At 39.5% G+C, this 26,550-nt stretch overlaps 1 protein-coding gene across 1 annotated transcript in view; it reads right to left on the reverse strand.

Moving 5' to 3' along the window:
- The window catches only part of Cntn4 (contactin 4), a 353,211-nt gene that overhangs the window by 143,105 nt on the left and 183,556 nt on the right, over positions 1-26,550 (reverse strand). Inside the window, exon 9 of the mRNA XM_038319285.1 lies at positions 17,013-17,163. Within this exon, the coding sequence (XP_038175213.1) occupies positions 17,013-17,163 (151 nt within the window). The remainder of the gene's footprint in view (positions 1-17,012; positions 17,164-26,550) is intronic.

The raw sequence follows: 26,550 nt of genomic DNA on the forward strand, positions 1-26,550 counted from the left end.
CCTGGGTTTCAGGGAAGAGGTAGGTGGCCAGGATGAACTGCTCAGGGGATAATTCTGAGCCAAAGCTTGAGAGCTGACAGCAGTTAGAGTCTACAGCCATTGGTGGCCCTCTCTCTAGAGAGACAGTGAAGGTGGAGGGAATGAAGGAGGTAGTGCAGATGAAGGAGAATTTGATGTGCTAGTGGAATGATCCAGCAGAGAGTGAGAGGGAAGGAGGGCCTCTTGATGTGAGATCAAACATGTGTGACCAAAGGGGTCAAGGACCTAGAGACAATAAGGAAGGGGACATAGTCTTTGAGTCAGAACACACTGTAGTCCTGTCAAAACAATTTTCTTGAAAATGAGAGAAGCCACCTTCAATTTGTTTTTGTAACAACTCTATGTGTCCTTAGGGACAAACTACTTCTTTTTGGAATAAAAAGTTTAAGATACAATCAGTATTTGGGAACGTGGATGTGTATGAAAGCAACTGAAAACATAAAAAGGTTAATCGTATTTCTAATACCGATCAAAGAGACAGTCTAGACCGTTGGCTCTTCTCTTCTCTCAAGCATTCACTCATTTACATGCCTATACTTTCAAAATCCTTCTCTCTGTTTTTCTCCCTATTTCTATCTCTTTGGTAAGGTTACATTACATGAAATTCCTCAATGCCCTCTCTCAGACTGAGCTTGTTCAATAATCCTCTAAAAGTCCATATTTTGAAGGCCATGGCCATCAGAATACAGTATTGGTGAGAGGTGGAGAAATCTTTAGAAGATGGAGCTGAGTGTAAGGAAGTTAGATATCACGGTCCTGGCTCATTTTCCTCCTTTGTTTCCTTGTTACCACATTGTGAACAGCACTGAGGTATGGAGCTCTTCTCCAGAGATAGCTGGAACCTCTAAAAAAGTTAAAACAAACTTCTCTCTCTCTCTCTTTAAAACTTGACTACCTCTGGTATTTGGGTTTTTAAAAGATTTTGAAGAAAGATTTATTTCGTGTGTGTGTGTGTGTGTGTGTGTGTGTGTGTGTGTGTGTGTGTGTGTATCAGGTATTTTGATAGAGTAACAGAAACCCAATGGACACAATGTCTCTGCATTCATTATTACTGCAACCTTGCATACTCTATTATCTTATAGTATATTCCTTAAATACCTCAACTCCCCCCCTATGTCTTATTTATCTCTTAAAAAACAAAATAGATCCTAATTCCAATTGCTTAAAATCTAATCATATAGCTTCACCCTCATTGAAAGTCTTTATTTCAAGGTTAATTTTAGCTTTGCTATCATCAAACACACACACACACACACACACACACACACACACACACACACGTACACACACACAAACACACACACAGTTACATTGTGGCCTTCAGATTTTATGACCACATGAGGAGGGGAATTCCTGATACCATGGATCACTATCTATTTATTATCCTTTCTTAGAATTTTAGAGCATCCCCATCCCTGTTCTCTGAAGTTTCAAGAAAATTTGGTTTTTTTTCCTGTCATACAATTTCTATTTCATATAAGTCTTTCTATAACCATATTTTCATAGCATTTCCAGTCAATGAACCTTATTCACTATCAACACTTCAAAGGTCATTTGGAAAGTCACATTTCTGATCCTGTTCTTTCCAGTCTGGCATTGTCAACCTCGAGCTGTGTATCCTCCACAGGAAGTGGGACAAGTGCTTAGCAATCTCCTGTTTGGGGAAACATGCCTTTGAAGTGTGTCAGTTCCCATGGTGGAAATAACACCACTAGGTCCAATTTTAAGTTCCTACAATGACTGGCATCACTGAACAGGAAGCTGGGAAGAAAGGCATAGAGTCAGCCTTTCCTTGTGAGCCTGGATGAGCAGATTCCAACTCGTTAACATATAATCAGACTTTCAAACCCAGCGGACCCAAACAGTACTCACCAGTTTTCCAAACTAGTTAGTGTGGTTTTCAGGTATTATGAATAGATCCAAAGAATCCTTTATTTGTTATTTTTTCTTGGTTTAAGGATTTGGACCTACTATTGACATATACATAGCAGCTTGCATAAATAATCTAGCTAAGAGAGACTATTATGTCTCATCTAATTATTCTCTCTCAGAGTTATGATTAGCCTTCCTGAGTTACTATACATGACAAGAGGCATGAAAAGTTAAATAACTGATAGTAATATTATTATTTTCCCTCTTAAAACCCTCATTCTTTGATATAATTATGTTGTTTCATGTGGGAAGGTAGTTGAATTACAAAATATTTCTTATGCTTCAGAGAGCAGGAGGAAGGATGGCGGATGGTAACACTACCCCTCCCCCCACATTCTACAACTCAGTTTAATAGTCTTTTAGCCACCACCTGGATTTCTCATCAGGCAACCTAATTCTGCTATACGTACCCTCTAGGTACCATATGCTGTAATTATATAGAGAGCCAAGTGTTGCTCTCTAATTAGTTCACTTGGCAGAGGGGACTTAGAAACACCATGATGGATATTTACTAGTGGATCATAATTGACTATGGCATATCTGTTATTGAAATATGAAGGAGAAACTAAACAACTGAGAGATCGTGGCCAGAAGTAGTGTATGATCTCAGATCGTCGATATTTACACGACATCGATGCATCCAAGCTACCTAACAGATTTTCCTTGTGGCGATGACGAAGTCAGGAGGAACTCAAATTATGGTCGTGCTTCCACTGAATAGGCACAGGACACAGCCTGTCTGGTTTTAATAGCCAGTCACATCACTTCAGTTCTAATTGCTCTTAATTACCTGCCACTTCAGTTTGGATATTTTCATGATCACTTAAACCCATTTGATAATACCAATCTATTTCATCTAAACAAAGGCACTGCTGAGATAATTCAAGGATTTCATTTACCTCTTCTCCAAGGGCTGTAGCTGGTTCTGACCCAGCCTTGAAACCAGACCATTACCACTCACCCCTGCAACTCTCAGCAACTATAAAGTTATGGATACAAAGACTGCCAATTTATTACTGAAAAATTGAAATGATTAAGAGTCAAGGCTGCTGTGGCCACTCATACCATTGATATTAAAAGCATCGTCAATTTCCCACTGTTTTAAAAGGGAGATAATAAACTGCTTTATTTTTATTAATAACGTTTTTTGCCTTATGACCAGATTCCAGATGCTTTGTACAGCACAGAGAATTAATATATCTCTCTATAATTGTTTCATCTTCTAGCAAAATGGGTAAAATCATGGATGGGAGACTAGAGTATATGAGACATAGATTTAATGTTCAGCTCTAACTCAGTCAAGCTCTGTACAAGCTTCCATTAGGTAAATGCCTGTCAGGCTCTGGTTGGAGTTAATAACAGCAGCGACTTCATAATGTGTTTATGAGGATTCAAAGAAATTTCACAAAGTATTTAGCAGAGGGCATCACAAAGATCTTCTTTAAAAAACGTAATAACAAATTGGGGAAGAAGGTTGAAAATGTTCATTTTCTTATTGAGATTTAAATGGTGGCCACAGGACAACCAAGAACAACATGACTAGAGCGAAAGAGAAAATTTGCCTAACTCTCCAAGATTCCTAATGCCCAAGGTTTATTCATGAATGCACCAGTGACAGAGGGTGATCAAAGTCTCATTTCAGACTAATGGCTGGAGATTCCCCAGGGCTTTCTGCAGCCAAGCTGATGCACGGCGCTTCTGTCACTATTATTTTATATCCATTCACATGATTTCATAATGTCAATAATCTCTTAGGAAATTCATGGCATCTCCTTATTGAGGATGATTCTATTTCTTCCACCAAAACCCTGCAGACACTGAGTCTTTCCTGACCCACATTTCTCATCTGTGCGTGACTTGCTAATGTATACTGCATGTGTGTGGGTGCCAACATGCACATACCTCCCTTTTTCCCCATCGGCTTCTTTATGGGGATCACCTGCTTTAACAACTACTCAAATACATACTTTGTTGGGAGCCACTATTGGCAGGTCCTGCCTGCCTGGGATGGCGTCTTCTCTGAACGTTCCCCAAGCACTGCTGTTTGAGAGGTTTGGACTCTCTTATGTTAATTTGTGCTTTGCTGGTGGCTTTTAAATTGCTTCATGGGTCAATATATTGGTGCAGTAACCGTGTTTTATGAAGCCCTAGGAAGCAAGGCTCACGATTTCTGTCTTTTTTCTTCTAAGCTAGATCTTTAATACACTTTGTGAACATAAAATTTAAAGAGAGCCACTATGTGAAACAGCTGGTGTGAACAAGGGCCCCTAACCAGGGATGGGTTTCCAGCTTGCCTTTGCTGAGATGTGGAGCTGGTCAGAGATGTGGGGAACATGGCCAGGTTTCTGTTTTCCTTGCCACTCTGCCATTCTTTGCCCTCTGTTCCTTCGTGTTTAAAGCTCCTACCCTTGATCTAATTTCTCCAAGGGGTTCACGTCTTTCCAAAAGAAGCTTTCTTGGCAAAAGTCAGGCGTTCTTGCTCTAGAGAGCCAAGGGAAATAATTTAGGCCTCCAACCAAATTTTCTTCCCCTTCACTTTGCATTAGATGGGCCCAATGGAAGCGACAATTTAATCAAAAGTGTAAGCACAGGAAATCCAAATAAAGGAAAAATAAAAGAAACCCAGCCAGGGGGAAGGGCATGTAGTTATGATGATGCTTTACTTGGCTTTGGTGGTCAGAAGAGGGTTTGGGGAACTTCCTGTGAAGAATCAGGCAATCAGTGTTTTAGGCTTCAGGAGCCAAGTTTCCATTACAATTAGTCAACTTTGCCCTTCTGGTGTGAAAGCAGACATGGATGGTTAAACAACAGATGAGTACAGTTGCCTTTGATAAAAAGTCATGTGTAGACACTGAAGTTTGTCATTCATGATACTATTGTGTGTCACAAAGTGCTGTTTCTCTTCAGATCCACTTGACAACTTTCAGACTACAGAGACACAAGCAGAGGACTTCAGCTTGTGGACCACAGCTTCTGTGTGGGACAGAGCATCTGGGGAAGGGACATCATGTGCAAAGGCTACCTGAGGACACTAAAGTCGCCCAATGCGACTGAGAGGATACCAGTAAGAGTGAGAAGAGAGATGGTCTAGACCAGTGGTTGACTGCACTTTTTACATAGTCTAGTCAACCTTCCTGAGGCCTCTACCCTTCCTCATGTTGCGGTGACTCCCAACCATAAAATTATTTTTGCTGCTACTTTATAAGTGTAGTTTTGTTGCTGTTATGAACCATAATGTAATTATCTGATATGCAGGATATTTTATATGTGACACCCAAAGGTTTATAATCTATCTACAGGTTGAGGACTGTTAGTCTAGAGACTTACAAGACATGAGGTTCTCTAAGATATGGGGGCTGCTGACACAGGTTGCAATATCTAGATGAATATTATAATCACCTAGGAAACAGAAAATATGCACAGTCTTCTGGGTCCATCTCAGAATTTGTAAAAAATTAAGATCTGGATACACATGCATGTGTTTATATAAATACAGTCAGGGCATGCATGCACCCATGCATGCACATGTGTATGTGGGTGAGTTACATGTGTGGCATGTATGTATGTATATGTGGGTATTCATGTTATACACAGATAGAGAAGTCAGAGAAGAATATTAGATGATAGAATTTATTACTCTTTGCCTTGTTTTTATGAGACAGGGTCTCTCACTGAACCTAGAGCTACACTGGTGGCTATAAGCCACAGTAATCCTCCAATCTCTGCCCACAAAAGGACTCAGGTGGTAGGCATGTGTGTAACTCTTTATGGGAGGGCTGGAGAACTAAAACAAGAACATTATATAACAAACATTCTTTTTAGTTGAGCTAGCTCCTCAGCCTGAGACTTGGATGTGTGGAGCCGCTGTTCATGCTAATGCAGTCAACGGGCACTGATGTTCAGGGTTTATACTTGGGAAGGCCATCTGGGTCTTTGCTGCCAAGATGGAGGGATTCTGCCTTTGGGAAGCCTGATGATTTCCACCCTGATTACAGCTGCCAGATTTAAATGGCTACACATAGGATGCACCTTTAAGGAAGTGTGGAGAGGTATACCAGCGCCCTCCTGAATTCTTGCTGGTCCTGAGTCAAATGCAGCTCCTCAGTTTGCCTCGTTGTGGTTTTTTTCCCTACCAGTTCTGAGAAACACCTCACTCAGCCTTATCTCCACTTCAAATGGTCCCGTTTCCTTTCAAATAAAACACGTTTCTAAACACTGCCCCTTATACCGCCACCTTCACCAGTCCCTTCCAAGGAGCAGATGCTTTTGTTTGATTGTTTTATTAGTTACGTTCTGATTGCTGTGATGGGTTATGTGGTAGAAACAACCTAAGGGAGGAGCGATTTACCTTGGGCTGTGGTTTCAGTCCATCAGGGTAGGGATTCATATCCACAACAGTGGTTGACATATGGGTAGAGCTCCACACACCTTCGTGACTCAAGAACCAGAGAGCTCAGGCCAGAAGCAGGGCTGGAGCGTAACCTCTCCTAGTAACCCACTTCCATCCTTCCATGACTCAAATGGAGACATTCCACAACCTCCCCCAAACAGCACCATCAGCTGGCAGCCAAGTATTTAAACACAGGAGCCTGAGGGAGCTATACCACATTCTAACTGCAGCAGCTGGTTTATTTAGTACACAGAAAAACGCTGAGTATCTACTGCATTCTTGCCACAGTGCAAGGCCTACCTGTGTGCTCTAATACAAACAGCATCTCTCAGCCCTTGCAGCGTTTTAGGAGAAAGGAATACCAGTTTCTAAGAGAATAGGATGAATAGTCTTTGTCCTTTAAATGACTGTAGATGTTTTCCAGTCCTTTTTCTGTCACCCACAGACGCCTGATTCCAGTGACGTTATGTCTATCACATCAAATACTTGTTGTACAGAGGAGGAATGAGAGACGTGACAGGCATTTAGTAAAATGAATTAATCAGAGGTGTGAGGTGGGGAGCTTCAGCATTTAGAAAAACCTGGGTGAGGGCTGGCCCTAAGAGGGAACCAGCTCAGAGGTTGCAGAGCAGGAGAGTTAATATAAGGATTTATTCTTATTTATAATAATAGAGGAATGACAGGGGCAGATGACTGGCTACAAAGAGCATTTGTATAGGAAACACTGCAAAGCATTAAAAACAAAAACCAAACATTGCTTTTAGATTAAGGATCTGATTTTACAGTTTCCTGAATGAATTCCGTATATATGTTTAAGACCTAAACAGTACTCTGCAGCTTGAGTCAAACAGGGGTCAGACCAGTCTCAGATGGTCACTATCTTAGTGTGGCCAGGAATTCACCCCAAACCATAATATTACATGACATAGTACATTAAAGTAGAAAAGGCCGTGGCTGAGGGTAAGTTCCTGGAGTCTTCCAAAGGACTATACAGTGAACAAACGCATCATGAGAAACACTGGAAAGAAATCTCTCTCTACCCCTTCAGAGGTGTTTAAGACCATGAATGTCTTACCTGTGGCTCCGAGACAGGTAAGCTGAGGGAAAACTGCAGAACTAAATTTGGAGAAGCAAGAGAAGGTTTACTTCCACAACTGTGCATGCAAAATTAAAGTGATATAGTACTGCCAATAAGCAGGGCAACAGAGTCCAAGAAGAACCATGGAGCTTGCTGTTGCTTTAATGTTGTTTTGCCTCCAAGGCAGGATTTCCATTATTATGGAGATGAACTGCCTCTAATTATTGCAATAACATAATTGTTCCCCAGGGCGGAATCCCTAATAACAGAACCATATAGCTCTGCAGCAACCGTTCGAGATATCCTGAGGGCAGGTTTCTCATTAGGAGCACATATATAGACATTCTGCCTGCAGAAGAGAAACAGAACGCCTGGAGCAATCAGCTTTCCTTCCCACACTAGGACTCAATGGGCCTTCTGGACAAATACCTGCCATCACACTTGGCATCTTCAGCCCCGGGTTTCACACCTTGCATACAACATGGAGTTTCACAGCCCTGTGCTGGGATTCCCGTCCATGTTTTACATGAATTTCAACTCTTTTAAATGCCTTTGGGAAGACAGGCAAATTGAGGCCATGATCTGATTTCACCTTGGAAGCAGATGGATGTCAGTGTCTCTAAAAAGACATGTGAACACGATTTCACTCCTGTTTGGGTTGAGTGTTTTAACAGGCTGCTAGTCTTGATCGGGTTACACTGTGCAGGGCAGGCAAATCTAAATATGTGTTTCATTCCAAGAAGATATGGTGAAACCTCTGAATGCTTAGAGTGGGTTTGATTATCTTCAAAACTGGTCCACAGTGACATAAACATGCACTGTCCAAGGCGATGTTGGGCTGTTCAATCGGAAATATCTTTTGTCAGGACTGTTCTCAGTAGAAGCCACTTGCTCTTTCTCGCATCTTTCTACTGCTTTGGCTTGCGTCTGTGATGTTCACCTAGTTGTGATTTCCTCTCTTTCAGTTTCAAGCCAGCTTGGTGTCTCTGTCTTCTGTGGAAATGGGAGTTCCTAAGGGCTCCTTCCACAGGCTGGTCTGACCTGAACACTTCAGGGGTTTTTATCTTCTGGTGCTAAAACTCCTGGGTTTTTATCTTCTGGGGATGGATAGCTCTCTGTCCCCCCACCCCCTTCAGCTCAGACTGGTTTTTACAACTTCCTACTAGGAATTGGCTATGAAAAACCCACTGAGCACTGAGCAGGGTCTAGACGAAAGTGTGATAGATTGGAATAAACTGTATATAAAGGGCCCAATGTAGACACACAAGAGCCCATCAGAATAAATTAGGATATCACAAGAGGAAGTCAGGAAGGTACAGAGAGGATTCACCTGTGCTAACTTTGAAGACAAAGGAAAGAGACCACAAACTATGGATTGGAGGAGTCCTGCAGAAGTCAAAACTAGATTCTCCCCTAAGATCGCAAAAGGAATGCAATCTGATTGAGGCCTTTGTTTCAGTCTAGTGAGGCCTGTTTCACAATTTTGATGCTTTTAAGACACATGTGCTAAATTTGTATTGCTTAAACCAAAAGTACATCCCCAACACACACACAGACTCACAAAACATAGACACAAACACTGGCACTGACAGACAGACAGACAGACACATACACAAATATTAACCACACTTTGTTTCTCTCGTTCAAACTTCTTTTTCAAAAGATTTATTTATTTATTTTTTATCTGAATGTTTTGCCTACACATATGTATATACACTGTGTGTGAACCTAGTGCCCCTGGAGGACAGAAGAGATCATTGGATCCCATGTAACATGACTTATGGATGGCTATAAGCTATCATGTGGCAACCAATTCTGCGTTCTCTGCAAGTACTTCTAACTGCTGAGTAATCTCTCCAGGTCCCAAACATCTTTTTAAAAATATTCACTATTGTAGCAAATGAAATTATCACTCATAAATGATATAAGTAGGGATCCTTGGGGTCAAGTTCTATTTTTCCCCTTGATCTCTCCATCCTTCTGCTTAGACCATTAAACTCTGGTCCACACATCTATCTCCCCTCCTTATTCAAAGCACATTGATACCATGCAGGCTCTCACAATTTCCATCCTTGACTGCTGCTGGCTGCACATGAAGCCATCTTTCCATAGCATGCACACAGCTGTGCACAACTCCACATAATCCTTCAATTCCACCCAGGGTCTTCAGGCCCAAGTCTAAACTCATCAGACATAAAACACAAAGTCTCTACAATCTATCACTGCCATAATTTTTCAATATTTCTTCTTTAAAAATCACCTTTATAACATATCCCTCAGGATTACTGAAAAACTCATGTTATCTTGATCTTGGATCTCGGCAGTAGACTATGAGCACCTTGCCGGCTGGGTATATGTATTTTTCCCTTCTATTCTTAGTGCCAAGCAGTAGGCCTATAAAGTGGCAAATGCCCAAAGAGTGCCTTGTTCATTGAATGAGAATTGAGTTGGGTAGCTTTAGGCAGAACATCCATGCTGCTGTCCAGAGCCATTACTGTGATATCCAGGCTACAGTTTTAAGAATCTTTTCTGAACTATTCAATATCCTACCTGTACCTAGTTATTATCTTTTAGCTTGACATAATGTATTACCTTCATGTCTATGAGAAGTAGAGGGGAAAGAGTAAGGTTCAAATGTGATTAAGAATAAAAGGTTTTTATTTATTTATTTATTTATTTATTTATTTATTTGGCTTTAGAGGGAAGTAAATTATTTCCTCTAAGTGAATTTTCCAGACATCTATACTTACCCTTTAAACTACAGGTTAAATTTTTAATGTAACTGTTTTCAGGAAGCAGTTTTCTCAGATGAATTGTGTACTCTGTTTTACTAATCTAAGTTCACTAAAGACAAATCTTTTCCTTTTAGAGAAGCAACAGGACAATAATAAAGACCACCGTTCTCTGCATTGATGAATAAAAGGCTCCATTTCCTCATGAATGCTGCCTTTAGTTCAGGGTGACATACTTTTAAGTAGATATTCAAAGAAATGACCAATATGGTGCGGGATTGGAAGGGGTAGCAAATCATATCATACAAAGAACACCATAAAGAAATGGAATAGTTGAGCTTAGAGAAGAGCCAGAAAAGGCGATGAGAGTAGATTTCTGGGAAGTACATAAAGAAGAGAGCAGTAAAGAGGAATTAGATTTGTTAGCATAGCTTCATAAAGTAGAACAAAAGATGAGTGGATGCTGCAGGGAATAGAATTTTTTTATCTATCTACATCTCCATCATTAGAAGTACCTGGGAAATGATGAAGAACTAAATTTTGTGTAGATCCTATTCCTGGTTGAGAGATAGAATCTGTGGGAATTGTAGTGGGAGGGATTGGGCCATGGTACCTGCCCACTCTGAATTCTCTTTTTTTTTTTGTAATAGCAAGTAGATTTATTTGTTAAACTCTGTGCTCCACGCTCTGAAGGCATATGTCACAAACAATCCCACACCAGTTTGGAATTATGATTAATAGACTGGTTATTTATTTAAAAGGGAAAAACTTACAGATCACAGTCCCAGAAGCAGAGCCAGAAGCCAGAGCGCAAGTGGAGGGAAGTGGCCGCAGTTTTAAAGAGAGACCATGCCCCAATGGGCTGGTATCTCAGTGTCTATTGGCTGAAGGAGCAGAAGGAGCTCCTGCAACAACGCTCAGTTTAAGTCAGTGGTTCTCAGCCTGTGGGCCACAACCCCTTTGACAAACCTCTGTCTCCAAAAATAATCACATTAACAATAATTACTGTAGCAAAATTACAGTTATGAAGTAGAAATGAGAATAATTTTATGGTTGGGGGTCACCTCAACCTGAGGACCTGAATTAAAGGGTCAAAGCATTAAGAAGGTTGAGAAGTACTGGTCTAAGTAGTCGGAGGGGGTATTTTTCATACTCCTTAAATACCCCCTGACCCACATCTAAGCAATCAGTATGAAAGGTAATCAGGTAATCATTGAGTGCAACTGGTCTAGAGAAGAACTTGGGCCATGACTGACTCAGCTGATACCTGGACAATCTGTTTTTGTAGCATGAATAATAAAAACCCAGAGATAGATGTTGGGGTTCAACCTGAAGATGAGAAGACCAAAGCAACCAGCCACTGGCTCTTACTTATTCCTTAGACCTAAAATACGCAAGATCCTGACTCCAAGAATCCTGAAGATTCCAAATCCTGCACTCTACATCCCAAGATCTCACCCATTTTTGGTTTGAGGTAGAGGTAAGAGCCAGTGGATGGCTGCTTTGCACTTCTGATCTTCAGGTTGAACCCCAATATCTGTCTCTGGTTTTTATTATTTGTTCTACATGTTCTGGAACCTCTGATCAAATTTGGGGCTGCTGGTGGCCCTCATACTAGGAAGAGAAAATAGTTTGTTGGAGAATGGAACCAAAGTAGGCAAAGGCATTGAAGAGACACAAGAAAGTAAGGCAGAGTTCTGATGGTATCTTGTTAGCCATGTTTAGAGTCACAATCAACACCCAATGTTCTCAAGTAAGTGACGAGAAAATTCACTTTTATAACCCAGTTTGGAGTTCATCTAATTTGTAACCATAAGAGTACACCACAATGGTTTTCATTGTACTTGGAATTCTAGGATTTTAGGTTATTAATGATTCTGTTATTTCTGCACATTGATGTTTTTGTGATAGCATAAAACCAATCTTATTTGCCTCAAGGGCCTTCTGTCTAAAAACTGAAAGTAAACAAAATAATCATCTTTATTCAGTTAGTAAGTTTAATTGCTCAATTCATCCAAATGATTGGAACTGCTTTCCTGGTGACTGGAGCCCCCTCCTGAGGCCTGAAATAGTGGGGTTGTTTGGAACACTGATGTAACACCAAAAGCTTGGTGACAGTATAAGAAAATAAGCACATTCATCATGTTTACACAGGGATCTGGGGCCTGACCTACGGCAAAGCTATGCAATTGCTGTGCTTTCTCATCTTTAATTTGGATGTTTGGGTTAATATAAGTAAGAGCAATGTTAATGTGTTTTAAATTTATAAACAAACAGAAATTGAAACAATAATTTTAGAACAATATTTTTAAAATAATTAGCATACTGATGTTAAACCAGTATCTCTCAAGGTATAATCACTGAACTAACATGGCACTACAATCTGAATTTAAGATAAAAGAGCGTATGTTTTCTCCATTTTCCTCCTTAAACTTTTATGCCAAACTCACTTATGCACAGTTAAGTGGTTGAAATTGGAATTAAATAGCAATTGATAACTATGGTCTGACTAAGTCTTTCAAAAACATAGAATTTAGGGAGAATATTAATTTTAAAAGAATGTTAAATAATGAAGTTTTGTCTCAATGTAGTTACACAAGTTCTTTGTAATTAAGGGATTAATAATTTGTATTTAAAGGTTAATGACTCACTATTTGATTCTGCAGAGTCTAGTTTCAACAGAGAAATAAGGTTAATAAGGAAATATGTTAGAAATTATTACTCAATGCTAATTTTCCTTTGAATTGGTCCACTATGTCAATCTTCTCCTAAAATATGCATTATAACTTTTCATTCACAATAGCATGTATGATTGATTTTATTCATTTGTCAACAGGAAAAAAAGGGAAATAGCACTTATTTTTCCAATGAGGAAACAATAGTGAGATCTGTTTGATCTTTTATTCTTCAAATTGTCTTACTTGGAACTTAAAAGCCAATGGCTCATGTAACCAACTCACTCTATAGATTCATGGTACTCCTTGTGGTTATATCAACATTTTAGACGCACATGGTTTCTTGTCCCTAAGAATCAGAATTTCAAACAGTATCTGGATGCCTATTTTCTCCTGAAAAATGAAGTGGTCCAACACCTGACCTGCATTTCCATGTGTGGCTGTGGGGCGATTGTGTCCTGACTTTCTCCTTTATATTCCACTTGCCTACCTTTGAGCACATCTACATTACCAAATCCAGCCTGCCTAATAACAGTGGAAAAAGTCAGGTAGAGCTTGAGAACATAGCACCCATATGGAGATGAAGTGCTAATATTGATGCTTTGGGACCAGCCTGATGACACTGGAGAGGGAGGTGAGAAATACCAGACACTAAGTAGCAGCAGGGAGTATCTTCAGTTTAAATATACTTTCTGTGTCAAAGGAATGCGGAAGCATGCTTGATGTCTGTTAATGAAACCAACACAACTTGGATAGGGCACAGTTTACAGTTAGCAAAGTGGTGAAATAATAAATCAAATTCTTTTGTCCTCTAGAAAATGGCATAATATCCTATCTTCTAAGAGAAAATTAAATCAGTGATGTGGAAATGGTTAAGCTTCAGTAAAACCAAGCTGTCCTTAATGCAGTTCAAAAATACTAGGATGCCATGTATAAATAGGAGTGCTCATTGTTTCCTTTCTTCTAGGTACATAGCATGATTATATTTTTTTCCCTCAGGGTGGTATTTGGCTTGTTTGGGCCAACATAGCATTAGTGAATGCAAAGTTGCTTCTTTTCCAGCCTGACACACTAAGAGGCCATGTGTTTCTGAGCCTTTCTATTCTGCAGTGGGAACTGGTCTTCTGAGATTGTTCTTGCAGGAGAGCAGAGCCACTAGCAGACCCTTACTGGTGTGCAGTGTGAATGAGAAATTGCTTTTGCTGTTTTAGATCATGCTTCTTATACTAGCATAGTTTATTCTCTGGATTGGACCTCAATAATTTATCAGACTTAATTCATGGTTTTTGATGTATCTTAAAATCTACATCATTTTTTAAAAACAATTTATTTGTGTAGAATTTATTCTCTCTCTCCCTCCCTTCTTCCCCTCTCCCCTTTTTCTCCCGCCCTCTAATGTGTGTGTGCCACCACACAAGAATGCTGGGAGTGAAATTGTGGTCTACAGCTAGAGCCTTCTCTAGCCCCCATATAAAATTCTCTTAATGTTATGTTTTTAAATCATGTCAAAATTTACACCTTAAAAAATGCAGCCTTATCTATGGAAAGAGAAACCTGGACACCAAATCATCCTCAAAACCCTCCACCTATGACACGATATCCCAGAGACCTAGGGTAAAAGTATACTCTCCTGGAAAAAAATAAAGAAAAATATTCCTAATGATATTCTGCTAGATTAGTGTCTTGGCCAGGCATCATCAGAGAAGCTTTCTCTAGCATCTGATGCTAGTGGTTCCAGAGACCCAGAGCCAAACATTATCAAAGAGAAAATCTAAGTGGCAGATCTCTATCTGGTCCCTTCCCTGGGACCTGGGAGATCTGAGAACCTAGCAGAAGAGGGGGAGAAAAGAATGTAGAGGTCAGAAGGCATGGAGGACACCAGAAGAACTTGGCTTATTAAATTAACTAGGCAGGGCTCCCATGGACTCTCAGAGACCAAAATGGCCAACATGGGCCTGGGTGGTTTTGCATCAGGTCCTCTGCATATTTATTATGGCTGTTAGCTTGAAGTTTTTGTGGGAATCCTAACAGTAGAAACGGGCTGTCTCTGACTCTTTTGCCTGGTTTTGAGACTTTCTTTCTCTTATTGGATTGCCTTGTCCAGTCTCAATATGAGAGATTATACCTTGTATTATTACATCTTGTCTTGTTCTATTTGGTTGTTATCTATGGAAGCCCTGCTCTTTCTGAAGAGGAAACGGAGGGACAGTGGACCTGGAGAAGAGTGGGGGTGGTAGGGGAAGTAGGAGGAGTGGAGGAAGGGAAATATGCGTTTGGGATGTATTCAATAGAGGAAAAATCTATTTTCAATAAAAATGCAGCATTTTCTAAGCAATGTATTTGGTACACATTAATTATATTGCAATTATAGCCAAAGGAATATGTAGCCATTAAATGTAATCTAACATACCACATTTCAAGAAACACTAAGGCAGAATGGAATGTTCCTCGTGTTTTAGTAAGAAATTCTGCTTTCTAGTGCTGTTGCACCTTCTAAATACCTATCTTAATGCCCAAGGACCAGCTGTGCCATCAAGTTTGGAAAGAAGAGCTTCTTTTTGCCACAGCTGGTGCTTTCTATGGGGTTCATACTGACACAAGTAAAGAGAATATGCTATGGCTAAATGTTCAGACTTCAGTGGGTAATCTATGCCATCCCTTCTAAAGTTCAGGAAGCATAAAGGTAAAGGGAGACAGAGAGATCCAGACTGCAGATTATCGTAGAACGCTGTCTTCTGGATATGCTAAGGCTGGCTGCTGCACACTTGAACTGCAGCAGCTGTACTTGTCCGCAAAAAAACCTGTCCATACTCTGATCTGCTGACATCATTTTATGGAAAGGAGTAAGAGTCATGACATCCTACTCCTCTGGGACTTATTGGCTGGTAGTGGTTGCTGGAGGAGGAAGAGACAATTCTTCAGTGGTATGGCCACTGGTAGTTTCCCATGTTCCTATAAGTAACCCTAAGGGAACTCACTGAGTCACCAAAAAGCGAAAATACAAGACATGAAATAAGAAGGGAGATTATGTGGGGGAGAGAAAAGGATAAGAGAGGGGGAATAGGGTGCATATGGTTAAGATAATGATCTATAGGCACAAAATGTCACAATAAAATCCATTATATATAGTTAATATATGCTAATAAAAATAAAAATCATTTGCTTTAAATTTCCCAGATTTGCCTTAAAACTTAATTGCCTTTCCAGTATTCAGTGGACTATGCTGTCTCCCGAATATATAAGGAATCAGAAGTGGATATCTATTCTGAAGTTAATATGTGTATGTACATATATCACCTAGAAACTGTATCAAGTTTGTTTATAGAAATTATTAAGAAGGACAAATCATCAGCACAGTGATCTAATTTGTATATGCAAATTTGAAGGTGTGCAGGTGTAAAAGGGTAGATACACACATTTTTAAACACTTCCTTATTGGATCTATGAATACTTGCCCTTTAACATCAATTAAAATCATTATGTATACAGCTGGTAAATCCTGTCTTATGGGTGACAAACACAGGCTCATGCATAATTACCCCTTTCCAGCAGATCGAATACATTACAGAAAATGGTAGAGGATATTTTACAGGGGCGACAGCCCAGACAAGGTCTTGGAGATCTGTGCCACTTGGCACTATCTGATGTCAAACTCCAAGTAACCCATACACATTTACACCCTTTAAACAATATGCTTTCTAAATGTAATTCATGTGTAATAGGAAGCAGAGGCAATGGCAAATTCATATATTAAAACAAATCTGGTCCCTTAAAGAGATACAAATGAATAAAGAATCAAGCAGGTTATAGGCCACCTATATAATACCAGGAAGCAACAGATAGTGCCAAATGTTTGAAGAGCTGTCATGTAATGGAACAAAACCGATTTGACTAAGCCAAGGAACCATGATGGACAGATATATATGGAAAAAGTTTAGGCTAAAGGTTTATTTTTGGTTGCTCATCTGCTGGAAGCAATGTGAGTCCTCACAGGGTTAATGCAATCTCTGTCTGGAAGGCTTTCTAGAACTCCGATATTAAAGAAGGAGCATGGAAGTCAATATTACCACCTGTCTTATGCAACTTCCTGCTTTGAGTATTTGCTCAATTATGGCAGACAAATTATTACAGGTTAATCAAATATTAAAAATATTTCAACATCATACCTTTCATTTTCTCTTAATAGTTCCCGTCCCTTTCTCCAGGTATAGACAGGTCTTGGAGATGCTTTTGGCTTACACTCAATGACAACTTCACCGCCCACTTTGACAAGTGTCACTCTTTTCAAAAGTGTTCTTGAGAAATCGGGACTTTCAGCTAGAAACAGTAAAAAATAATAACAAAGTATTACAGAAAGAAGAAGCACCTTGGCCGTTTTCCTTTTGCGATACACTTACTTACTATAGATCATCAGAGACAGGAAGCTAATGTGTTTTTTCTGATGGAAAGCACATGGCACTGTATGTTTGGATGGGTTATTAAAATTTAATCTGTGATTTATATAAGATAGACTGCAACTGCGCTATGGATGTAACTTGATGGATTTCTGTATCCTCCTCTGTGAAGATCAAGATACCAAACATTCTTACCCCCTGTGGAGGATTCTCTTAAAAAATTTATTCTGCGTTCAAATGGACAAAAATTTAAAAATTTAAGAGAAGCAACAAGGAAAGAAACAAAACACGAAAATACATTTGGCAAGTTTCCTGATTATGTATGCTAGAGTGGCCCTTTCTCTGACAGTTACTGTTTCTGTTCTGCAACACAGTATTCCCCCTCCTGCTTTCTCTCCCTCCCTCCTACCCTCCCCTCCCCCTCACTCCCCCCTCTCTGTCTTTCTCTATGTCTCTGTGTCTGTCCTTTCTCTCTCTCCCCCTCCCCTACTCTCTGTAGCCTTTAGAGAATCCTTATATTGCTGCCCTTTGTCTGTTTCTCCTTAAAATCAAGGGTTCTACCATCCCTCCATCACCAGTAGCCAACACAGTGCTCATCCTATTTAGAAGAAATCACCTGCATTTGCTGCAGAAATTTAGAAAACTGTGTTATACACTCTCTCTGATTGCTCTCAAGAACACACTCACATTGATACGTTACACTGCGCTGACCTATCAATAATATCAACGAATGACTGCTTCCCAGAAAGAAAACAAATCATCTTTAGCTTCATCCAAATAAATAAATAAATAAATAAATAAATAAAGCCCTTCTGAAAGATTTCTGCTTTCTTCTGAGCTTAGTTACTGTAGGTGGAAGAATTCTTGATTGACCAGATGGTTTCATTTTCTCGTGTAATTTGTACCTTATTTAAAAATTGCTGACTTCTTGCAATCTAACTTCATAGGACTGAAGCTTTCAGATCATGATAAAGACAACATTTAAATCCAAACTATACATGATCTAAATGAGGACTTAGAGTATGTACGCACATGGGTAGGGTCACACAGGTCACACAGGGTGAAGGCCCACTTACTTTTAAAACTATTTTTAATATGTATACATGTTTTGCCCACATGTATGTATATGCACCACACATATGTAGTACACACAGGCCAGAAGAGGGCATCAGATCCCCTGGAACTAGAGCACTGGGGATGCTGGGAACCAAACCTGAGTCCTCTGCAAGAGCAGCAAGTGCTCTTAACTGTTGAGCCCCATCTTCAACCCCTATATACCTATTTCTTAGACACACTCAAGCCATAGCTGGTGACTTTTCTTTTTAAACAAAGGACTGAATTAAATCTGGGGCTTCATATTTGCTAGGCAGCACTTTGCTACAGCATTGCATCCACAAAACTCTTGTAAGTTTTTAAATTTTTGGATAAGGTCTTACTATGTTGCCCAGACGGATTCTACACTGACTCTAAACCAGTCATACCTCAAACTTGTGACATGTTTTCTCATTCTCCCCCAAAGTTTCTAGGTACAACTAAAGTTGAGAAGGTTACTGTGTAATGGGGTGCTACAATGTATACATGGGAACTGATATCAAATGTGAAGCTAAAGTTAGATGAACCAGTAGGCTGTTAACATTTCAGGATGCATACTTCAGATTCATAATCATCTACAATTCAAAGGGTAACTTGATAGTGATGAATGCAATTGACAAACAGAGTACAAGTCTAACTAGTTATAAAAAATATTATATAATAGTGTACAAAGAATGACATATTACTAGTATGGCCTACAAAGTCATGCCATAAATAAATAGGGCTAATGGAACAGATACTTAGGGAAGACCCACTGAACACTTAGGCAATAAGATAGTAACAAAATATCTTAATAAATATTAAGCATGATTAAAATGGTATGCTATAACCAATATTTAAATATCAAAGATATATAAATAAAAAATATATAAAGAATATTAAGAATTCCTCTTCCATTCTCTGTATGTGTATGTACATGTGTGTATATATTTTGGTAAAAGTAACTAGATGGAAAAAATGTTTACATCACTAAGCTATAGAGTTGAGTTCAAACTATAGAGAAATTGAGCACTACAAATTAGTGAAGTTTGTGGCCAAACTTGCATCAGAGGACTGAAGGTGAATGAGGTTACCTGGTATTAGCTTTATCCACTGGCTAGCTGTATTGATCTGTGTTTGCTGGCTATTGGTCTAGTTGCGTCAATTGTGAGTTCATGAATATATAAAGCAGTAATTCTCAATCTGCCTAATGCTGCAACCCTTTAATACCATTCCTCAAGTTATGGTGACCCCCCCAACCATAAATTATTTTGTTAGTACTTTATAACTATAATTTTATTAGTGTTATGAATTATAATTAAATATCTGACATGCAGGATATCTGCTTTATGACCTCTGTGAAGGGATCATTTGACCCCTAACGAGGTCACAACCCACAGGTTGTGAAGCACTGGGAGAAAGTATTTATGCTATGTTGACATCTTCTTCAATTTATAAATCCCACATAAGCTATTCTGTGTCACAGGAAACTATTTTGGAAGAACAGACTCCTCAAATTAGGTAAACATCCAAACTGACAGAAAAAATAGACATAAAATCAAGTCTTCTAGAAAATGTTTTAAAGGGGAAATTTGAAATAATGTTAGAAACCTTTCTCATAAAAAATTCCTTCTTACAACCCTATCTTTCCACACACATGCATTTATCACTCTAGGCAGATATTTTCATCTGTTCAGGAGGAATTCTTCCTCTGCATTTAAAATGACTCTATATAAATCAAACTGTGCACCACACATGGGTGTATTTGTCAAAAAACTATGTATCGCGTTTACAGAGTTTGGATTTGCACGCTATCAGACACACAGAAAGCAGAAAATGTGTCTAGTTTAAGAGGTGTCTGTAATATTCCAGCTACGGACATATTACCTTTTGGATAGCATAGAGATAAGACCGATTTCAACATCTTTTACTCATAAAAACTGAAATCATATATCAAATATTTTCCTGTTGTTTATTCCACTTTCTTCTGGTGTTATCTAATCCTGAAAATGCATCAGTTGTCACCATAAGCTCTAGTGACTTCTAGGGCATAACTATCAGAGAGTTCTGTCAAATTTTGCATACCGAATTTTTTTTTTTTTTTTTTTTTTTTTTTAACATTCTACTATTTGGTGACCGCTTGTGCACTTGAGATGCAGTTTAGCTCATGGAGGGTTTTTCATAATGATATTTACTCGGATTCAGCCAAACACTGGCCTAGCACCGGCTGGGGGGAAAGGAAACAGGCCGTTTCTTCTCCATTTGTCACGCACAGAGAAGACAGTTCTACTAGAGGATGTTGGTAGGGACCACAGGAGGGCAGCATAAGAATTAGTCTTTGCTCATACTTAAACCCTACCTAAGGAAGGAAAATTCCAGTGGTCCCCAAAAGCTCTGGAATGACAGAACCAACAGTCAAATTACCAATATGACTCTGGAGCAGCTGATGGATTCTTGCAGGCATGCATTTGCTGAAGCCAGGAGACCTGAGGGCCAGTATTTCTCATGTGAGCTACTAGATGGCAGCAATCCCTCAGTGCTGCGAAGCATCATGCAGCCGGCCTCTTCCACGTGGGAGGTGCAGCTTTCAACTACTTACCAACGACCGGCATCACAGTACACTTCAGTTATCTATGAAAAGCTGTGGGGATTCATCTATGCAATGTACAACTGTTTCTATTTAATTAATTAAATGACTCTTGGTCACATATCAAGGGTTTTTAAAGTGGCCAATGGAACCCTCGAAAACGGAAGTTCTCCCTATTTCCGAGTTAGTGCCATTTTTCGGGAGCGATAATGAAACGATAATCCCTTAACTGGATATGCAGTGGCAATTTCATTTGGGAAATCCACGAGTCCAGTGTTTGACTACATTACTGAAGATTCTGCAAGCCTGTTTGTCCCAGCTGGCCTGCAGAAGCATCACTGGGAATATTGCCAGTGGAGACTATTTAGGCTGGTGCTTTTGAAAGTTTAGGATTTCATAAGATTTTTAACCTTTATCTATTATTTTTAGCCATTACCTCACTCTCCTATAAAAATACCCAGAGCGAACACACTAATTCCAATCTCTCTCTCTCTCTCTCTCTCTCTCTCTCTCTCTCTCTCTCTCTCTCTCTCTCTCTCTCTCTCTCTGTCTCTCTCTCTCTCTTTCTCTCTCTCTGTCTCTCTCTCTCTCTTTCTCTCTCTCTTCTTCCCTCCCTTCCTCCCTCCCTTCTTCCCTCCCTCCCCCTCTCTCTCCCCCCCTCTCTCTCTTTCTCCCTCTCTCTCTCTTTATTGAGGAGATAATGGTGATATCAGACCACAAATTTTAGGCTTTTCCTAGTCTGCTGGCTAAGGCACGGGGATGGGCTTCTGGGTGTGTCTTTCTGGGTTTAAAATCTAGCCTCCCTAATTAGGAAGATATACATAAGGAGACACTTAACACAACTCTCTATGAGAGTGATGATTTTCTTCTTTTCGTATCAGAACGATGCATCATTTCCAAGGTCTCTAATACTGACATTCTGTCTGTTTTCCTCTGGGCTGATTCACTCGCGACTTCTTTGTTTCCTAAATCCCCAACAACTCATGCTCCTGTGGGTGAGGTATTACAATGCAGAAACACAGAATCTTTACACTTGCAAAGTTATTTGGTGGACTAAGAGAAAAATACACAGTGTGTGAAAAGCACTAGCGGTGGTTATGTTGAATTGTCAGCTTGACAAAATTAGAATCTTTTGGGAGATAGACCTCTGGGTATGTCTTGGGGGATTATTCTGATTGTTTAATTGATATGGGAAGGCCAATCTTCATTGTGAATGGGACCATTCTCTGGGCAAGGCTGTATAAAATGCAGAAAGTGAGCCGAGCACTAGCATGCATGCACGCATTTGTTACTCTCTGATTCTTGACTACAGATGCAATATGAGCAGCTGTCCCAAATTCTTGCCACAATGACTTCACTTCAGTGATGGACATTGACCTGCAACAGTGAGAACAAACTCTTCGCCCTAAGTGACTTGTATCTGTACGCTTTACTAAAGAAGTTAACAAGAACATAAGGCAGTACTTAACACAGTACTTGTTCCAGAATAAGAAGTTTACACATGCTTTTCCTACTACTATTTCTAAATATAGCAATAACTTCTATGCCACAGGCATTAGGAGGCTCATATGGCAGAAAATTTCTTACAATCAGAAAGATACATCTTGTTTAAAACAAAATAAAAACCCCACTTTACTTGAAAGCAATTACAGATTCACAGAGAATTGCAATGATAACATAGGGTTGTCTGGGGTGTCCTTCACTATGTTTCTTCAGTGACTGTGTGATAGGCAAGTAAAGCAGCCAGTAGAGTAAGGAAACTGGCCATTAGCTCCAGGGCAGTCACTTGTGTAGAACTGCATATACAGTGCTGAGGTCAAGATGAAGAAATGACTGAAAAGATTCTCCCTTAGCAGTCCCACCTTGCTCTTTTGACTATACTTTCCTTAATCCCTAGGAATCACCAATTTCTTTGTGAGGTGTTCCCATGATGAGCTTATTTCATACATGGAAAGAATCGCACAGTAGCCAAACTTCTGGTTTATCTTTTCTTTTTTTTCCACTGAGATGAAGCTTGAGACATTCAAGCTAGTGAGTGTCCCAACAGCTTGCTGAGTGGTAAACCCCAGTGTGGATATGAAATGCCACTTTAATGTAGGCATTGCAGGGCTTATGGTGACTGCCAAGTAGTTTTTGTGCAAAGAAACCATTTCAAGATCTCTCAGCGATTTCTCTGCCAAGAAGTCGAATCAAGCATAGCCTTTTCCCTTTTGATGAAAGGCTTGAAGATCTAAAGATTAATTATATAAATATAGGAAGAAACTTTTTCTTATTCCAAGGAAAACACTTTTGACTCCTTTTAGAACAGTTTTGCTCATACATTCATTAGCACAGTACTTCAAATCATTCTTCTGTAATTCTTTAGTAGGATTTAAACCACTGATCGCTTTTTAACCTCCTTTGACCATCTACATAAAGATAAAAGGACATTATGCATTTTCAAAACTGTGTAATTGCATTGACCTTCTTGTATCTGTCCAAATGCTATTTCATTGTACTTAACAATATGTCCTTAATTCTTGTATAAACCCACAACATGAACTATGTATTGCTACAATGCAATAAACACTCATTTTAAGTAACTTTATTTTTCTGACAGAAATGTTTGCTTAAAGAAGAACAGAAGAGAGACTTTCAAGTGTGACAGTATGAAGTATAAAACTCCAGAGGTTAATAAAAGATAGTTCTTGCTCTTAGCTCCTATTAGATCATTAATTGTCGGTTTATTTTCTAAGACAGGGCCTCATGCAACACAGGCTGTCCCTGAACTCATTATGTAGTTAAGGGTAATCTTGAAATTCGAATCCCCCAGCCTTTATCTTCCCAGTGCTGGGGTTATAGGTGGTTATGAACATGCCCACTTTATGGAGTACTAGGGTTGGATTCCATGGCTTCATGCATACTAGACAAGTGTTCTATAAAACGAGCTGTATCCATAGTCCCCAGGACTTCCTTTAGGTTAACAGTATGTTTTGTGTGTCTGTAAAGCCCTGTAACCAAGAACTTCACATGAAGTAGATATTTAATCTGTATATGGTGTATTGATGCATTTTGTAGAAAAGAACTTAGGAATTCATATTATTTCTTCCTCTTGATGTCCTTACCCTATGCCTTGTTTTTATACACTTTCTTCCCTGATACTATGGTTATAAATTACATCTTTAAATTCCAAGCCTGCACTTAGAACACTTGAACATATAAAGAAATATATATAGCATATAATAAAAGAAATAGATAACAATTATCATCTGGGCTTTTCATACTCATAAATCACCTAAAAATAGAATATGTTCAATATCTTACTCAAAGAATCAATATATCAAGGAACTTGGTTGTGGTGCTTATCAATTTCTACCTTTGTGGATTTCAACATGAAATCACTAAAGGAAGAACTGAGAAGAGCTTTGCAGGACTGGCTCCAGCCAGTAGGAACCAGAACTAGCAATCTGCTGATTTTGTCCTTGTAAGTATTACAGCCCAGATGGAAAGGGATCCTGGTAGTCATGAGCCAAAAAATTACTGTAAGTGCAGTAGCTCACAGCCCTATTCCAGGGAAAGGTTTCCCCGCTGTAACAAGGCTTCCCCAGTTGTTACAGTTCTGCTTGGGTTCCCCAGAGTGCAACAACTCTGCTCAGCTAGGGAAAGGTTACCCCAGCAAAAGTGTTATAGTTCTGCCTGCTCTGCTTTATAGCAAAAAGTTGTTATTTCTCTGCTCCACTCTAATCTTGTGAAAAAAGGTTATCACCCAAACCTATTCCAAAAGATTTATTAGGAGGGAATAATCCAGGAGGGTGACTGCCTCTGCCAGGGTGGAAAAGGGCAGCAGCAAACTGAACAGGCACAGGGCAAATAAGGGCAAATACATGACTTCTTGGGGTGAAGTTTTTCTAGGGTAATGATTTTCAGGTTGGCAATTGGTTGGATTTCAATTCCCTGGCAAGGACATGCTCAGAGATTTGCTGGATTTTATGCTCAGGGACTGGTTGCTTTTGTGCTCAAGAATTGGGTGGTTTTCCTGCTCAGGGTTTGGTTGGCTTTGTGCTCTGTTGGTCAGGGGCAGATTTGACTCTGGTTTTAGAGCCATAGTGTACTTATTTCACTGGCCCTTTATAGCCTTTTGGGTCTAGTTTTAAGGCCAGGGTATGTTGTGCTATTTTTCCCCCCACTTTGGTTCCAGAGCCAAAGTGTGATTCTTTGACTTTGGTTTTAGGGTCTGGGTGTGATTCATTGGTTCTAGTTTTATGGCAAGGGTATCTGTTTTTCACTGGCTATGGTTTCAGGGCCAGGGTGGGTTTCTTTGAATGACAATTTTACCCTATAGTCCAGTTACCACAAAGCACACACTTAGGGGTTGGCAACAGGGTTCAGGGTACATGAACTCTGGGGCTTTCAGCTTGTTCGATCCAGGCCATACTTTGCCGCTATAACATGGATTTGTTGTTGTTGTTGTTGTTTATTTTCTACATTATACAGTGTTGAAAAGGCAAGAATATTAACACTTTCCCAGTTCACTCAATGGGTTCACTTTATTCAACAAATCTATTTTCTTGACTTCGTGAATCAAGGTATCACAGTGGTTTTAAGGACTTCTGTTTCTATAGGAACATATCACGATGCAAAAGAGCTGTATGTGGAACACCACAGAGATAGATTCCTGGCTGTAATGCTCCTTCTACAAGATTTCAGAAACAGTCGTGCAGGCACCCAGTTTGTAATTTGTCCTTGGCCATGTTCATTTTCACTCACTCTTAAAAGACTTTATTAAGAGCCACATGCCTTACTCAAAAGACAAATCAATTGTTTTAGGAGCCTCTAGGAGCCACAGTTTCCTCAGGGTAGAACAATAACACAGGCTGTGGTCTTGTAATAAATACTTAATACCTGGTAAAAAACTTTCCTATAGGACAGAGTTCTTTCTTTCTTTCTTTCTTTCTTTCTTTCTTTCTTTCTTTCTTTCTTTCTTTCTCTTCTTTCTTTCTTTCTTTCTTTCTTTCTTTCTTTCTTTCTTTCTTTCTTTCTACTCTCTCTCTCTCTCTCTCTCTCTCTTTCTTCCTTTCTCTCTTTATTTTTTTTATCCAGTCTTGGTTTATGTTATGCTCATGGATAATGAAACTGGGAAGATAGACACACTGAACATGGTTCATTATACCAAGTGAATAGCCGTGTCCTGCTTCCCTTTATTATATGAAGGAGAAGGCTACCTGCTATGATGGCTTAGATTGAAGATTCAATGGGTCTAGACTCAAGATTCAGCATTAATGGCAGCTCAGGTAACTCAGCATTAATCACATGAATGGGTGAATGGGGTTTATTAAGGTCATAAGTTCTTGAACACACCCATTGTCTTAGGTAGGATTTCTATTGCTGTGAAGAGACACTATGACCATATAACTCTTTTTTTTTTTGACCATATAACTCTTATAAGGAGAAAAATTAATTAAGGTGACTTGCTTACAGTTTCAGAAGTTCAGTCCATTATCATAATATTAGGGATCATGGCTGTGTGCAGGCAGGCATGGTGCTGGCTACATCTTGGCTTGTGGACAATAGAAAGTCAGCTGACTCACTGGGCAGTATTCTGAGCATAGAAAGCCTCAAAAGTCACTCACATAGTGACACACTTTCTCCAACAAGGCCACATCAACTCCAAAA

Source organism: Arvicola amphibius, chromosome 2 (genome assembly GCF_903992535.2).
Source record: "Arvicola amphibius chromosome 2, mArvAmp1.2, whole genome shotgun sequence".
Lineage (NCBI taxonomy): Eukaryota > Metazoa > Chordata > Mammalia > Rodentia > Cricetidae > Arvicola > Arvicola amphibius.